Source organism: Alligator sinensis, unplaced genomic scaffold, assembly GCF_000455745.1.
Source record: "Alligator sinensis unplaced genomic scaffold, ASM45574v1 scaffold207_1, whole genome shotgun sequence".
In the NCBI taxonomy this organism is placed as follows: Eukaryota; Metazoa; Chordata; order Crocodylia; family Alligatoridae; genus Alligator; species Alligator sinensis.
In genome coordinates this window covers 326,805-342,962 of record NW_005842112.1, presented here as the reverse complement: position 1 = coordinate 342,962, position 16,158 = coordinate 326,805, and the positions used below count along the sequence as shown (strand labels likewise).

The 16,158-nt window shown below is 48.7% G+C and overlaps 1 protein-coding gene across 5 annotated transcripts in view; it reads right to left on the bottom strand.

The window, feature by feature from the left end:
- CD99L2 (CD99 molecule like 2) overlaps nucleotides 1-16,158 on the bottom strand; it is a 64,536-nt gene that overhangs the window by 4,591 nt on the left and 43,787 nt on the right. For 2 of the 5 annotated variants that reach the window (XM_025205347.1, XM_025205349.1), the window contains 7 exons: nucleotides 14,033-14,122; nucleotides 13,607-13,690; nucleotides 12,286-12,378; nucleotides 10,792-10,833; nucleotides 7,579-7,641; nucleotides 2,499-2,531; nucleotides 2,103-2,222 (listed from right to left, as the gene is read on the bottom strand). In XM_025205347.1, coding sequence (XP_025061132.1) covers nucleotides 2,103-2,222; nucleotides 2,499-2,531; nucleotides 7,579-7,641; nucleotides 10,792-10,833; nucleotides 12,286-12,378; nucleotides 13,607-13,690; nucleotides 14,033-14,122 — 525 coding nt within the window. Of the gene's footprint in view, nucleotides 1-2,102; nucleotides 2,228-2,498; nucleotides 2,532-7,578; nucleotides 7,642-10,791; nucleotides 10,834-12,285; nucleotides 12,379-13,606; nucleotides 13,691-14,032; nucleotides 14,123-16,158 lie in introns of all 5 variants that reach the window. The other 3 variants (XM_025205348.1, XM_025205350.1, XM_025205351.1) reach the window with 3 other exon arrangements.

Below are 16,158 nucleotides of genomic sequence, written 5' to 3'. Positions count from 1 at the left end.
TGCTGATCTAATTTACCAAACTCTCCCCTGCTTGATTCACATACAACTGGGAAAATAGCAACGTTTCAGTGGAAGTTTCTGCCCCTGATAGTGAAGGAGACTCTTAAGGGATTTCACTTGCCTAATTTTAAATGAGCTCTTTTTGCTGCTTATAACAACTCCTTAGATGCCCCAGGGCAGTGGCTCTCACCCCACGGGCTCCAGACCATCAGTGATTGATCCAAGGCCTGCCCTGGCCGAGCTGGGCTTCCTCCTAGTCCAGCTCATCTAGCCCACTGAAGACAGCCACTACAGATACACCAAGCATCTCTTCAGAGCACTTTTCCACATCAGCAATTGCTACTGGGCTGTTGCAGGAAGAGAAAGCAGAGAGGGAAGCTGGCCTGTGACACCAGGAAAGGTGTTTGCATGACACAGCTGCTCTTGTGGCATGTGACAAAAAGCTGTGGGGCCCCCACTTTTGTTAATAGTCTGTACCAGGCTCCCACGACCTCCTTCACTAAGCACTGTGATTCTCTCCCCCCTGAATCCAGCAGAGGCAGAAGGCTGCTGTCTGTCCCCTTACCCATGCACCCAGCCTCAGGCAGCTGCAGCCCTGCAGCATCCCCTTCATGTCCTCCCTCCCTTCACCTCCACCAGGCCTTCCCTCTTCTCCTCCCAGCTGCTGTCCATGCTCTAACCATGGCTGGACCAGAGCCGTTTCCTGCACCGCTCCTACTATCTATACTGGAACAGCTTACTTTCAAATCTCATCTGAAAATTCAGCTTACACATACCCATATCTCTGGCTGTCCCTCTGGTATGACCCAGTGCTGAGTGGTGTATCTGCATGGCAAAACCCATAGGACTGGGGCCTACTGCTGCAAAGACTTTACTTGGGAGAAGCACTGTTGCATTCCTGATTTCTCTTGTGAAATCCTCTCCTCCCCCTGGGCGCGGGGGCTTCCTGCTTTGCCTGTGTAGGGTTGCTCAGGAATACTAGGCATCTTTACAAATTAAATGAGGTGGACTTCCTAAGCAGATAATAAGGGAGAACATGTGGGGCTATCAACTGTGATGATGGGCTCACAAGACATATCGCAGTCACTTCCCCAGGCACTAGCTAGTGTTGCCAGCTCCCAAGCCATGGCTGTTCTGATTTTGCTTTTTTTTCTCCTTTCTGAGGCTGGTCCTTTAAATCTCGCACTTACAGCTGTGGCTCTAGAGAGGCCATTTTGGAGCGTGCAGCAGCTGCTTGCTTCCTGTATCTCCCTCTCTCCCAGCTGGTAAGTGCTCAACTACTGTTTCTTATTCCTGGTGAGATGGTTTGTTGCCACAGCATGTTGGATGCTGTGGTTTGGAAGGACTGACTGAAATGCAGTGTTTGAGCTTCTGCGTGTTCTGTGAAAGCCAACATCCACCCCTGAGTAAGGACTGGTGTTGGAGGGGATGAGTGGGGGGTGTTCAGTCAAGGCAGGGGGTAGCTGCGCAAGTACCTCTGCTATGCACAAGGTAGGGGGGGCTGCTCAGGTGGGCTGATTCACTTATAAAGTGGTGAGTTTGAATTTTCTGGTGAAGGCAATAGTCCGTGCTACAGAAGAATCCTTCAAGTCCTTAGTTACAGTGTGGGCCTAGGGAAACTGCCCTCCTATGACTTCAAGTCTAGCACTTCTGCATGCCTATATAAAACTGAATGCTTTCTTCATACACATCTTCAGATAGGAAAAACAAGGGGGTGTTCAGGAGGGAGGGTGCTGGGAGTCCGCAAAGGGCTGAGTTCAAAACACCAGTACAGCCTCTGCTGTAATGCTTTCACCCTGCCCCTCCTGAGCTACAGCTCTGCCTCAGCGGTCCTGGCCCCTCGAGCTTCCACACAGCGGCTCTGCAAGGTTAGCGCAGGCTTCTGCTCCGTTAACTCAGCTGAGGAGCCCTGGTGGGGTTGGCCACCAGCACGTGTCTGAATGGGTGTCCCCAAAATGAAAAGAAACACAAGAAGCAACAGGGAGCAGGTCATTGTCTCCTGTGTGAACCCAGAGGTGGCTGAGAGAAGCACCTCACAGGTTTCTGCTGCTCCTCCCTCTCCCTGGAAGCCCCTGATAAAGCCAAGTCTTTGATCCACTTACGTTGTATGCTGAAGCAAAACTTCTTCTGCTGGTACGAAATGTAACTGGACACAGCACCAATGAGGGCCATGGCGAGAGCACTGGCTATGCCTGCAATGGTCCCCGTCTCCGCAACAGTTCCTGTGAAAGCAGAGAGCACAAGAGCTGTGCTGCTTTGAGTACATATTAGGATCTGGTGTCTGCCCTCCCCCTGTGCCAACCGATCTGTGCCACCACAGCATCAGTGCCTGGTTAGTCTAGGACTGGCTGGGATTAGCGCTGTGTGCCAGCTGTTTGGGGGGGGGGGGTGTGTGGGGGCTTGAGGGCACCAGGGGCTCTCCTGTGTCTGACTTGGAGAGGCACTTTTGACGGGGGCAGTCAGTATGAACAGAGCCAGGTTTGCGTGAAGCCACCTACCTGTGTCGTAGCCATTGCTGCCGCCACCACCATCTGAAAGAACAACAAGCATGTTAGAGCAACTCTGACATCCCAGGAAACATGGTCAGGCCATCAGAGCCAGTGGCTGTGCTGGCCACCAGGCCAGGGCCCCAGGTGTGCCCTTCAGTACCTAACACAGTTCCTGTTCACACCCAGTGCCTCAGCCCCCAGGCCATGTACTGCTGTATTCCTCTACTGAGGTGGGAGGTAGCAGCCCAGGACGAGTGACTCCCCAAGCACCTGTCTGTAGCAGTCCTCCCTAGAGCAGCAAGGGGGGCTGTGACCAGGCTCTCCTTCCCCGTGACACATTGCCTGCTGCTCCACCCAAGGGAGCCCACAGAAGGAGCATGTCTCACTCTGTGTCCAGGCAATGAAACAACAGGAAGGAAAGACAAAATGAGTCCAGGAAAAAACAGAAGAGGAGTTGGGATGGGAGGTAGGAATTCAGCTGTAAAAAGACTAGCTGGTAGCAGCTGAGCTGAGGGGGGCCCAGACTCCAGCCCAATGCTTGCTTTGGCTTTATAGGGCAGCCCCAGGCCCTTCCTTGCCAGGGCAATGAGGGCAGCAGGAAAGCCAGCACTGCTTGCTGGAAGGGGAGTCCCCAGGACCCTGTGAGCTCTACAGTCTGCTCCGGGCCTGCTCCTCAGCACGGGTTAGTTCCTTGCAGGCCTGCGATGGCAAAAGCTTCTCCTCCTGTTGCCCCCATGACCCTGCATGGAAGGCGCAGAGGGCCCATCTCTTGCCTTTCCACACCAGGGGTGTGAACCTCAAGGCACGTCCACCTGCAGACACATCTGTGGCCAGCAGGGCAAGGGGCTGGTAAGGCTGGCCCCGCATCTGGTACAGAACGATCGGTGGGTTTCTATCATGCTATTCGTTCTTTCCTCTGCGTCTGGGTGGGGGGCTCGTTTGCAGGGGAGCTGCTGTACAGCATGTGCTGTTGTGTGATGGCAGCCTTGCACACTGAGGTAACCCTGGTATTAATTAAACAGCTGCTGTCTCAGTAACAGTGTCAAGCTATAAATGGAATTGATTATAAATTTAGCACCATGCAATAAAAGGCTGGTTTTACAGTTGCTTGTGGTTTCATTTACACACTCCTGCACTCGACTTCATCTGCGCCACTCTTCTCCAAGAGGGAGCTGAGGGACTCTGCTAAAGGCTGCCTGGTGCCAAGCTCTGGGTCGCTAATTAGTGAGGAACATGTAACGAGGTGTACGTGTAACTTGCCCGCTGCTCTGCAATGCAGGCAGGGCAAGGGGCATGTAGGAACTGGCTGCCCTCTACTCCATCCCCCTACCAACAGGCTGACTTGCATCAGCACCCTGATCAGCCTGCAGTTCCCCCCTTCTGGTGCCTCCATTATCTGATGTTACAAGAACAAAGGCACTGTGCAAAGTGGCTTGTGTGTGTGTGCGTGAGAGAAAGAGAAGAGGCACCCAAATATAACCCCACCTCACTCACTGGGGCGAGGCCTGACCTTACCCTGGGCCCAGAAGTTACCCAGCCCAACGAAAATATCTGGTAGGAGTCTTGAAGGGCTAAGTAGCTTTCCCTGTACATACTGTCGTGTATTTCTATTGTATGCCTCATCAGGCTGCAGGGTGGAATACCCCAGCTCAGGACAGAGGTGAGCAGGAGGATGCATGGTGCTTCCCCACCATGGCACTGGGGAAGCACCCACACTGAAACTTGACCTAAGTGCCCACAGGTAGCCCTGTTCTAAGAGAAAATGAGGACAGTGAAGACACCTTAGCCAGCCCTAACCAAACTCCACCTGGGTGAAGTTGCCCTGTGATGGGCAGTGCAGAGAGAGTCTAAGCTTTATCAAGCGGAATGAGCAGACACGTGCATTCACTTATGTCAATCGGCTCCACGAGAGAGGATAGACTGGAGACTCGGATTGTAAAGAAGCTTTTCCTGATGTCCACAGTCTGGAATAGACTCCCCCCCACCCCACCCCCCAGAAGTGGTGCAAGCACCTACTCTGGATACCTTTAAGAAACGCTTCAGTGCTGATCTTGCTGGGATGATCTGACCCCAGCTGACCTCCTGCCCCTTGGGCAGAGGGCTGGGCCCGATGACCTCGCGAGGTCCCTTCCAGCCAAAATGTCTATGAAATCCTTCGTCCACAGCTGAAGGGAGAATTCCTGTTTGTTCTAACGGAGGATCCCAGCTGCAGCATCCCCTTTTCCTAATTGCACTGACCGTGAAGTGGCTGCTGTTTGCGATGATGGATGTTGCTGTAGCACTTTGATCTTTAGCTCAGCACTAGATCTGGCCTGACAAACCTGGCTTGCCTTAAGACAGGATCAGCTCCTAGGGTCCTAATGTTAAGGGTTTGATTTTTTTTTTTCTTCCCCCCTTCCTTCCTCTTTCCATCTGTTGTTACGATGTAAGATGTGATGGAAGTTTTGCAGGGGAGCCATCTTAAGTGGACCATTCATTCTGTCTTGCAAAAGAATTCCCTGTGCCATATTTCTGTGGGACATGATATGTGAAGATAATTGAAATGTTATATATAGTCATACTACATACTTGTGCTTCTGAAAGAAAGTGATGGGCTAAGCTCTGTAAAGCCAAGGCATTTTTGCTTAGCATAAAAGTCTATTTAAAAATGAGAGAGAGAGAGGGTTGGGAGGGAAAAACAGCTCCTTCTGCAAGCTTCGGTTCTGAAGTCACTTGAATTTTGTATTTATGGCAGCAGGTCAGCATCATGTTAATCTCCAATGTGCTCTGTCTCTTCCACAATGATTAATTAAATGTTGATTGGGCGAGTGGGGTTCATCTTTTTAATCTGTGTTAATATTTGATGTTGTGGGTCTTTAAGGAGCATGCAGCCATAGAAGCTGCAACCCACAGTACTAACTTAATTTCCAGTAGCCGGTGGTCAGTGCTGAAAGGAAGTCTTTGGACCCTCTTATAAGGAGTAAAATGTGTATTTGTCACTAATCAGAGGAATGAGGCCACTCCCACTGGGTCAGTGGGGCTCCTTGCACTGGCGGTAATGGGAGGCAGTGCTTCATTGCCTGTTGGCGAAACCAGTAAGCATCCTTCTTCACTAATGACACAAGGCCTTTCAAGAGCTGATACAATTGCTGCTGTCTGACTCTAAGGCTACAGGCAGTCCTCGACTTACAATGTTTCGAGTGACAACGTTTCGCACTTACAACGTTGATATATTGACACCCCATTTCAACTTTATGACCTCAGTTTCGACTTGCAACGCTTGATCCGATGCGACGCCACGCCAGTGAACAAGTTCGCTGCATCGCTCATCTCCCTGGAGAACATCTGTCTAAACTTCCTTGGACACTTTCTTTAAGGAAGCGTACAAGACTCCATAAAAACCTGCAGCCAAGACTCCCGAGAAGCCTCCAGCCATGAACCCTTCAAAAAGTCCAACCAAGAGCCTTTCAAAAAGTCCAGCAAAGCCACCTCAAAGAAGTCCTTCCAAATCAATATGATTGCTATTTACAATATAAATACATTAATGTAGCTATGTTACTCATCTATAATTGATCGAGTACAAAATTCTGAGGTATTTGTAATGAAAATAGGGTATCGGGCCTTGGTTCAGGAACCAATCCCCCATTTATAAAATTGTTTCTTATGAGAAAATTGGGTCAGAGTTGCAACGTTTCGAGTTAAGACGTGGTTTTCAGGAACCAATTGTGTCGTAAGTCCGAGGACTGCCTGTAGATAGAACCTATGAAGAGTACAGAAACTAATGGGGGGAGGTGCACGTGTGTGTGTAATTCTTGGATAATAACCTTTTTTTTTTTTTTTTTTTCCCCCCCCCCCCAAAAAAGAAGGAAAAAAAAAAAAAAAAGAATGAATGACCCTCCTTTCTATTGCTAAGGTTTAGGAGCCCACCATGAAGAACTGTACAAGTTTGTACATGTTGTAGATGTGGAAGCAGCTACAAGTTCACAGGAAAAGTGTTAATGAGCTTTGGACAAGCTCTGGCTGCCCTTGCATCTGTATGTAACCATTTGCAAAGGTTACTGCTCCTTCACTGCTGGCCCTGAGAGTGCAGAATGGGTCCAGGAAGGCTGCAGACTAGCTTCTTGCATGACAGCGCAGGGATGGAGTTGATGTGCATCCTTGCTGGAGCTAGGGCAGGTGGTCATGGTGCTTCTCCCCCTTGCCACATTTCTTGTCATCACAGTTTGCTCCATCTGGAGGAAGAGACTCATCCTGGGAAGTCTCACTAGGCAGGCCAGGCTTTCAGCTTCAGAGGCATCCCATCTCCCCTTTCTCAACTCTCCCATTAACCTCGCAGGCATCTCTGCTTTACCAGCCCTATTTCCAGATGGACCTTAGGGTGGTGCTGGTGCAATCCCAATTTCTGCTTCAACTATCTCCTAGCTCAAGTTTCAGGGCTCAGTCACCTTGCCCTTCCTTGTGATGAGAGGGTGTGTGTTCCCTGTTAGCAGGGGATTCCTCTCAACCCTGGTCTTCCTTGTAGTTCCCTTTTCTAGGTTTCCAAGGGGAATACAGAGCCACTGAGAAGGTGGAGGGAAAGGCAGTCAGACACTCTTGCCCACATGTCAGAGGTGCTGGCTGTGCTCAGAGGTTGTCCAAAATAGACGCATTATTGAAGGCAGACACAACTCTAGCTCTTCTCGTCCAGGCAATATGGTGCCTATAGCCTGGTGATTATGACGGACTACAGTGACAGATCCTTACGGTCCCAGTACATCAGACACTAGTAAGCACAATGGTAATATACAGGCCACTTTTTCTTTTGAAATATTGAACATGATGTTAATGAAATAACAATAATAAAATCAATCCTCTCAGTGGTCTGCAACTTGCTCTTCCAGATTTAGGACTGGCCTCAGCTTTTGTTCCTTTCCCAAACAGGAGGTGACAGTGCTCTTCTACAGAGTGGGGACCCTTATCTACAATTAATAATGGAGATGGCAGGAATCTGTCCCCCATTCCTTCCCCTCTCGCGGTTCCATCAGCATACCACGCCCCAAAGAGAATGGGGTGGCTTGTGGAATAAACCTGCACCGCCGCCACATTTGGAAAGTGGTACGTAAGGACCTACCTTTCTTCTTGTCAGGGTTGTAGCCGTCGTCCAAAATATCACTCAGGTCAGCATCTGAAATGCCTGGAAACATACAACCCATACACAATTCCTGTAACTTAGGCACCAAATGCTTTGCACTCAGAATCGTAGAAAAGTAGGGATGGAAGGCACCTCAGATCAATGCAGGATCATCCCCCTCTAAACCACCCGTCAATTGTTTGTCTATTTATTAGATCATTCAGCACACATCATACCAACCCTGGGCAATGGGAAGCTTTCTATTGTCCTACCCAAGAGGACTGCAGGTGACAGTGGGGTTCAGAGCAGGGGCTACTTAGATGCTGAGCTTTATCAAGGTGTCAGTGTCTTGCTGGAATGTCACCCTTTGTCAGACCCTTAGTGGTGCCATGAGAATAAACATGTCCTGCTTATGGCAATGCTAGGTTGTGAAGAGACCAGTTGGGGTGTGCAGGGAAGACAGAACTTGTGTACCAGCCCACACACATTCACTACCTGCCACATGAGCTGCATCTAGACATGGCAGTTTTAAATGCAGTCTATCTTCTGAATTAACTGCAGTTCAGAAGTTCACAGTTCAAGGGGAGCCCCCATCTGCATGGGGCTCTTGTTGCTTCTAAGTGCTCCAACCTGCTGCTCAGTGTCACGGGTGTGTTTTGGTCTCTGCTACTTCCTGGCAGTGCCGAATCACTTGCCTGAAGCTGGGAGCTCCTCACGCTCCTACAGGCTGACTTTCTTATTGAAATGGCAGCTGTGACAGTGTTTGTGCTGCTGAGCCTGGACCCCAGGATGCTGGTAAGGCATGCAAGAGCTGGCCAATCGTCAGAACAGAGCACTTGGCCATTTTGTTTTCAGCTGCCCTTTGCCTTCTCTTGGATTTACTCATGGATTTGGATTTACTAGCTCATGGGCTCAGCAGCTCATTTAAGCTTTCCCACTGATCTCAGTGGGCTCTGAAGCTTTGGGCTCCAGCAGTTTGTGAGTGCTGCAAGTGCCCAGCTCCTATGACAAGTCAAGCCCTGGGCTCCTGAGGTCTGTTATGGGTCAGTTCTTCACTGCACTCAAATCAGCTGGTGTCAAATGGGCTCTAGATACACTTCTGATGAGAGCTCTCCACTGCAGAATGGAAAAGCCTCTTGCTGTGCAACTTGCTGTGAGGCATCCAGAACAGGATAATTGCTGCAGAAGGGCTGAAAGTCTTGGGTGTGGGCACACAAACAAGTTACCATGAGGTAAAGTAGGGTGTAACGTATGAACTGTGTCAAGTCTTGCACAGTAACTGCCAATGTGCATGCTCCCACCCAGCAGTGACTGCAAAGTAGCTTACTGCTTAGTGGAAGCAGGGTTAGCTGCCCTGCATTTACCTCAGGACAGAACCGTGCACAAGGAAAAGCTGACATGCTGTAAGTTCACACCCTTGTTGCACATTGTTCTGTGCCCACATTGTGAAGCTTGTACCCAGTGAAAAGGCCTTCTCATCCAAATGTGATGTTGCCATGCTAACAACCAACATGGCTTCTGTCATTTTGGTAACTGGTCTGGGACTGTTCAAAGCCAAAAGCAGTAGTCTGAACTGAAGGGCCAGGTGTTCTAGCCGGGGCTGTAAAAGACTCTCTGTGGATGAAGCAGAGGGAGACCCATAACATAATATGCTAATCAATGGGTTACAAATGCACTCAGGACCTATAAAAGTACAAGCTAGTCATGTGTGTCTTTTTATTTATTAACCAGGAGCCATTTTGGCTCTCTACAGAAGTTGATGCAGCCTGTTGGGGAAGTGCTCTAACTGTGCCATGAGTTAAAGTGCCATTGAACCCCAACAAGCATTTGCCTCTTGGGTGGGGGGCTTGGAGCTTGCCTGCACTGGCCCAGGCCAGCAGGTGGGGGTGCTCGAGCAGCCTCCCAGGGGCCCCCCAGCAAGCTGTCAACCCCCTTCTTTCCCTAAGCCTGCCAGCTAGCAACTGTCAGCAGCAGCTGGAGAGCAGGGCTGGGGATGGAGCATCTCCTGCTGTGTGACCCCTGCCAACTAAGGATCTTGGGAGGTGGGGGGGGTCTGCTGGGATCTTAGGGAGAGCCTGCTGGGGTCTTGGGGAGATCTGGGCCAGGCCGATGAGGAAGGGGTGGTGCTCCCTTCCCTCTGCCCTAGTGCAACAGAGCCCCCCCACCTTACAGGTCCAGCCCAGCTCTCCCCAAGACCCCAGCAGAGACAGCTGGGGCGGGCGCACACAGCGGGAGGGTGAGGGAGGCTCCCTGCCCTGCCCACAGAGGGAGGAGACAGAAGTTTTCTGTCTCCTCTCTGTGATAGCCCCACAAAGCTGCATGGGATGCAGCGGATTCACCTTAAATTAACCCTTGCAGGTAATCTGTACACAGGTTCCCTAAGGTGCTTTGCCTGAGAGCGCCCCTGTCTGATACTACATCAGACAAGGGTTAAATTTTTGCACGACTGGCCATTTTAAAAGCACTCTGAAGCTGTGAATGTTTGTTCTGTTACGGCTACAAAACGCTTTTGTGGGGCCTCGTCACATGAAGTTTAACTTCTGTCCACACCTTTTGTGCCCACTGCTCTTACCAAGCAGCTGGTGACATATTAGTATAAATTTATGTGAAACTGGATGGTCTGGATTACAACTAAAAAGGCTTCCATTTACAAGGGGCAAACAGCCAGAGGAACCTGGAAGACAACCAGCCCAGTAGAGAGGGAATAATATATGTAACTTGTTTACCTATTGTGCTCTTCATGATGTTGGCTGCTGCAAGTTAGAGCAACCCCCAGGCTCTCCTAACCAATGTGGTCTTACCGCTATCCAGGGGTCTCTATCAGTCACACCTTTTCACTGCACAGAGCACACACTGACACACGCAAGATCTGCCCGCAAAGTCTGCATTTTTTTCTTTTACTGTAAGCTTGTGTGCTGGGAGCTCCTCCAAGAAGGAACTGAGTATTAATGATTTTCAGGAAAGTTTCACAAATAGCACAAACATTGGAGACCGAAGATGCTGAGAAAACATTAAATCCATGCAGAATTGAAATGGAGAGCCAAGAGTCCTGAATTAATAGCAGAATTAGTGGAGAAGTCCAACACCTTGGAATCCCAAGGTGGCATGCAGGCAGACAACAGGAGTATTTGATGCTTAGTAAAGTGGGTGGCAGAAAGCTGAGATTTGTAAAAGGAAAGAGCAGCAGCTGGGAGCCAGTCAGAGACTCCTTACCCGATTCTCTGCCTCGTGAAGGGCTACCTTTACCTTTCGAGCCTGGAATAGGATTCTTTATTCATTAATTAATCATAGAAAACAGCATTTTACTGATTTTAGATTTTGCAACTGGATTAAAAAAACAAGCAACATAAACTGAATGGAGGTCATAATGGGAGGCTGAGCAACACTGACTAAGCTTGCATAGGAATTACTTGGTGATTATTAAGAGACACTAATACCTTTTACTCTTAGGACTAAGTCCAACTCTTACCTTTTAGCCAGCTAATTCCACCCTGCTTGAATCCCTAGAACACTGTTAATACAAAAGACATCTCCTCCTCCTCGCTGCTTTTTGTGACTTCATTCTAAGGCTAAGATGACAGCCTGTTACAAAATGATTGGATTTTCCAGCACTTGAGCAGAGTGCCTATATGTTGTTTGGCACCTAAAGGGTGGGATAAGATCTGGCCATTGGTGTCCTACAGGACTCCGATGTTTTAAACCAGCCTTGAAAGCAAAGTCCCTACAAGTCACCTAGCTAGTAAGATTCAGTATAATACCTGACTATTAATTACATATGTTGTCAAGTAGCATATACTGCAGTCTTGGCAGCAATAAAAAAGCTGTGCTCAGTCTGTTTTCTAGCTCGGTGCTCCAAGGAACAATAACTATAGATAAATAGCCTGTTTACTGGAATATTTTGGGGGTGGAAAGATGCCTCAGCCCAGTTAGATCCAGCTCTTGTACTGGGAATTAGGATCATTCTGTGTCTTTGCAATGACCAAGAATGCCAATAGCAAGTGCTGATTTCTGAGTGTAAGGTATACCAATATAGGGGGAACTGATCAAAGCCACCACCACTCAATGGGTCAAAATGGAAAGAAGACATGACCCTAAGGGTCAAATAATTAAGTGTATAAAGCAGCTGGCAACGACCTGGACAAAGGTCCTTTTAATACAACTGTATTTCCCCCAAATCAGACTCATGCTAACAGGTTTTACCCCTCCCTCGTTCCTTTTATATTGGCCTGATCCTCCCATCAGTATCAATGAAGTGACCTTATTCCACCCTCAGGTGCATGTGCCGTTCCAAAGGGAGTTGGCGTAGGCGGTTTGGATACTGTACTCGACGGCAGGATTTGGCCAGTGGGGCTTCAGGGAAATGGAAACAATCTCCAGGAGAGATCTGGGAAAGAGCCTTAAAATAGTCAGTCATTCTCCAGCTTTTGCACAGGTCTCTCTGGTTGCTTCTGTCCTGGGCATTCTGCAGCATTTCACTGCCGCATGCTGCAATTCTGCAATGAGAGCTAACTATCAGGTCTTGGAGGGTTGGTGGGGGGGGAATCATCAGCTGTTATAAATTTGTGCTGTAATCAGCTGAAATGGAGGCAGTCTCAGGGGGCTACTGCATTCTTCTCACTGCATGTTGCACTCCCCCAAGTCATAAGTAAAAAAGCAGCAGAATTTACACGGGGATCTAGGGCAGAGGAAGAAAGTGAATCAACATACCTTCACTGGGCTTCCCACTTCCTTTTCCACCTCCTTTTCCATCATTCCTATCATCAAGGGCATCAGACAGGTCGAAATCCATAGGATCCTTTGCTATAAAATAACATGCTCTGGTTAGCATCTTGGACCAGCAGCACTAGCCTACTTCATTCAACACTCGCCAATCAAATCCTTTAATTCTGGCCAGGTTGTTTAATCAGGAAAAGGCTCAGTCCTGCCAGAGTGGCAGTGGGAAAGATGCAGTAATTGATACATATCATATGTTGTCCAGTTTATGTACACAGTATCATGGGAGATATTTGCAATTCATTTGGTTTTGTGCTCTCATGCTGCTGTTATGATAAATGTCATGTACTTCTTGCAGAAACTGTCTTGCATAGTGGATCAAACGCCCAGAAATTATATAAATCAACCGGGATAGAAAAGGTCAGGGTGAAACAGACAATTCTAAGTGTTCTCTGAGTAGAAATAAGAGGAGAGAAAATCTTAAAGGAAAAGGAAGGATTTTTTTTTTTTTTTCAGAGATGCTTGGTTTGTGACTGGAATACTTGGTAACAGGGAAAAATGCAAGGTATTACACAGGTCTGCATCCTGAGAAGTTAATTAATGAGAGAACAGTTCTCTGCCACCTTTGCTGCGTGGTTATTGTAAAAAATGTGACCAAGCCAGATCCAGGTCAACTGACCCTTTGCTAACTCATGTTTCAGAAGCAGATCTGGACTTCAGATTGTGGTGGAGATGCAGAAATACTGAACCAAAACTCACTCCACAATATCTGGCAAAATGCTCAGCTGAGAAATGGTTATCAGTGTCAGCACCAGTTACCGGTGTCAGAAGGGACTGCTATCATTAGGTTTCAGCATCAGTGTCCTTCTGAAATGCCTGGGAGTCACTCACCTGAGATAACACTTAAGGCCAGATTTGCTGCTACAGTAACTAGCTGCAACTCCACTGAAATCAAAGGAATAGCGCCAGTTGGTTCCTCCTACTGGGAGCAGCAGCACTTTGTTTTGTTTCACATTTGGACTGTGTTTCTAGTCCTCCTAGTTCTAAGGGAAAACCAGTCTCAATATACTTTTAAGATGTCAAAATTTAAAACTCTTCAAACGCTGCTGGGGAAATAAGGGAAGTACAAGCTTGGTGTGACTGGGGCATGTGGGGGATGGGTGATGCCCCTGTTTCCCAACACAGAAACCAAAAGAGGTGGACTCAGCAGGGTGCCGTTTCTATCTCTTCTCCTCCAGATTGCATCCTGCAACCTTCTGCTTCTCAAAGACCTGGATCATGAAGCCCTGTGTGCTGCTCAGGAACAAATATGTACCTGGAGGCTTTTTGGGTGGGGCCTTTGTGGTTTTCGGCTGCTTGGTGGTAGTGGTGCGGATGGCATCCCATAAACTGATGTCATCTGAAGGAACAAGAGAACAAAGTTGAGGCTGCAGGACTGGGCCCAAGGTGATGAGATCTCCCAGGCCAGGAGCACTGGTACAAGGGAGGGGTTTGTGTTGCCAAATTTGGATTCTTATCTGAATGCTCCCAAACCTTCAGGGCTCTCTGCCTTTGGCTCACATGAAGGTAACAAACTCTATATGTCCTGTGGCACCTACATACGTGCCCTCAAATACACAGTGCTGCTCTGAGTGAGCTGCATTTGTGAGCCCTCAGGAGCCTCTTCCTCCAGTCACCCTCCACAATCCCACCTTTTGGCCATGGGAGGGTGCACATGCATTCCTACATGGCGCGGCATTACCTGACTTCTTTGGGGGCTTAGTGGTGGTCTTTGCTGGCTTGGTTGTTGTCTCTGGGAGGGTATCAAAGAAATCCGCCAGGTCAAGGTCACCTAAAGAAAAACATTGCATTGTTGTATGAGCAGCAGATTTCTGCTAGGGCCTCTCTCCTGCTTGATAGCCCTGTGCTGCCCCACCCAGCTGGCGTGCACTGTTCATCGTCTCACAAACCTCCATGTGGAGACAGGCAGGCACTGTGCTGGCTATTATTTACAGAACATCATCAATAGCCTGGAGTCCACATGTGGCCTGCTCTTCTTGCCAGCCTACCGTGAGCTCTGTGACCTTACTGCCATTCCTTAAATGCACTATTAGAATATTTAGCTCAGTGCTTACTGGGAAACACGAGTTCGCTGCTGCCTTTGTCATGGCTTACAGAGACCCTGTTGTAGGCAGAGGCCACTCTGACCTTATCAGTAAGATGCTGCGTCTCACAATTGGTCAGCTGAAAAGACTGTCCAGATGCCACAGAGGTCTGCTTGCTGGAACATAATCCCACTACAAAGCTCTCAGATCACACCTCATTTTCCACCTTTCTCTCTTAGATCTGGACTTATTTTTCCTTTCCTTTCAGTAATGTCCATTCGAATGGTCATGCAGTGCTCTGAGAAGTGTTGGGGGAAAAAATGCTTGCAGCTGTCAAGGCAATACTGCGCATGTAAGACTTGAATAACCTAACTGTGTTCATCCTCAGGAAAAAGGTTTCTGTTCTCCATTTTTCTCACTGGAGCCAGAAATACATGTATATATAAAATGCACATATACCCCCACACACGTTTTTTGGTCCTATGATCATATACACACGCACATACACATGCACACTTTTTTTGGCCCTATGATTAGAGTCATCCTTGACACCTAGGGTTCAGCAAGCTCCTGCGCGTCTGGTTGGAGTGACTCAAATCTTCCGCAGCAGAGCAGAGAACATGCCAGCAAGCAGAAGCACTGCTGTGAAGGAGGGACATTCAAGGACCTGCACAAACTGGCTGTCCATGTCCATCTAGCACAATTACTCTTTTCCTTGGAAAACTTGCTGACTCTGGAAGAGGGAATGTAGTGCGTGTGTCTGGATTCTGCACGTGGTACCATCTGTCTGCTGTAAATGCTGGAACATAGATTTGAATCACAGGCAGAAACCAACGTAAGTTTGCTCTAAGTTTTTGGGAGGTGCCCATCACTGTGGCATCAGTGCCAAGTTCTGTGGGATTCTCTCTCCCCACTCCTGTCTCCCAGTCATTCTCCTCTTTCTTTTCCCTATTCTCTTTTGATCCTGCCCATCTGCTTTTCCGTATCAAAATGTCGCAACCCCATTTCCTCTCTGTGCAGCAGCTGAAAAAGGGGGCCTGTTGTTGGTTTGCTCAGCCACGTGGGGCGAGAGCTAACTGCTGGATTTTTATTCTCATTTTATTTTGACAAGAGAGTAGTAGATTGGGACATTAAGGCTGGGAGCAAGGAGCTCTGCAGTGCCATTCCTGGGCTGGCCATGACCATGACACAATTCAGAGCAGTTGCAGCAGGGCTTTGGCTACAAAAAACTGTGTCCCTCCCCAGGACTGCACCAGTGCTGGCCATCCCCTCTGCAATGGCAGACAAGCAAAGACTAGCACAGGAGCCAGCTCCACTGGTGTCTGCACATCACAGGGAATCCCCTGGGCTGCGGGAGTGTGCGGTGGCCAGTTACTTACTCCATCACAACAGAGCAAAGGCACTGGCCCATAAGAGCCAGTCAATGACTGACAAGTCTGCTGTCCTCCACTGTGAATGGTCTATACTGGCCCATGTAGACGGGCTCTGAGGAGGAAACCTGCACACTACAGAGGTGTCTGTATCATTATTCCGCCACCATCAGTAAATGAGAGGACTGAGGCCTCACAATTAATTGCTTAATTAAGGTCACCCATAAGACAAGTGAAACCTGAAAACAGAACCAGGAGTCTCACAGCTTCACATCTAGTGCCTGATGAAGGGGGCCATTCCAGGGTCTTTGTCCCCTTTCTCCTTCTCCAACCCCACTCTCTTCCTTGCAAACCCAGCTCCAGTCCAGCGCTGCAGTGTTGGATCCCAGCCATGAAGCTAGTTAGACAGCAGA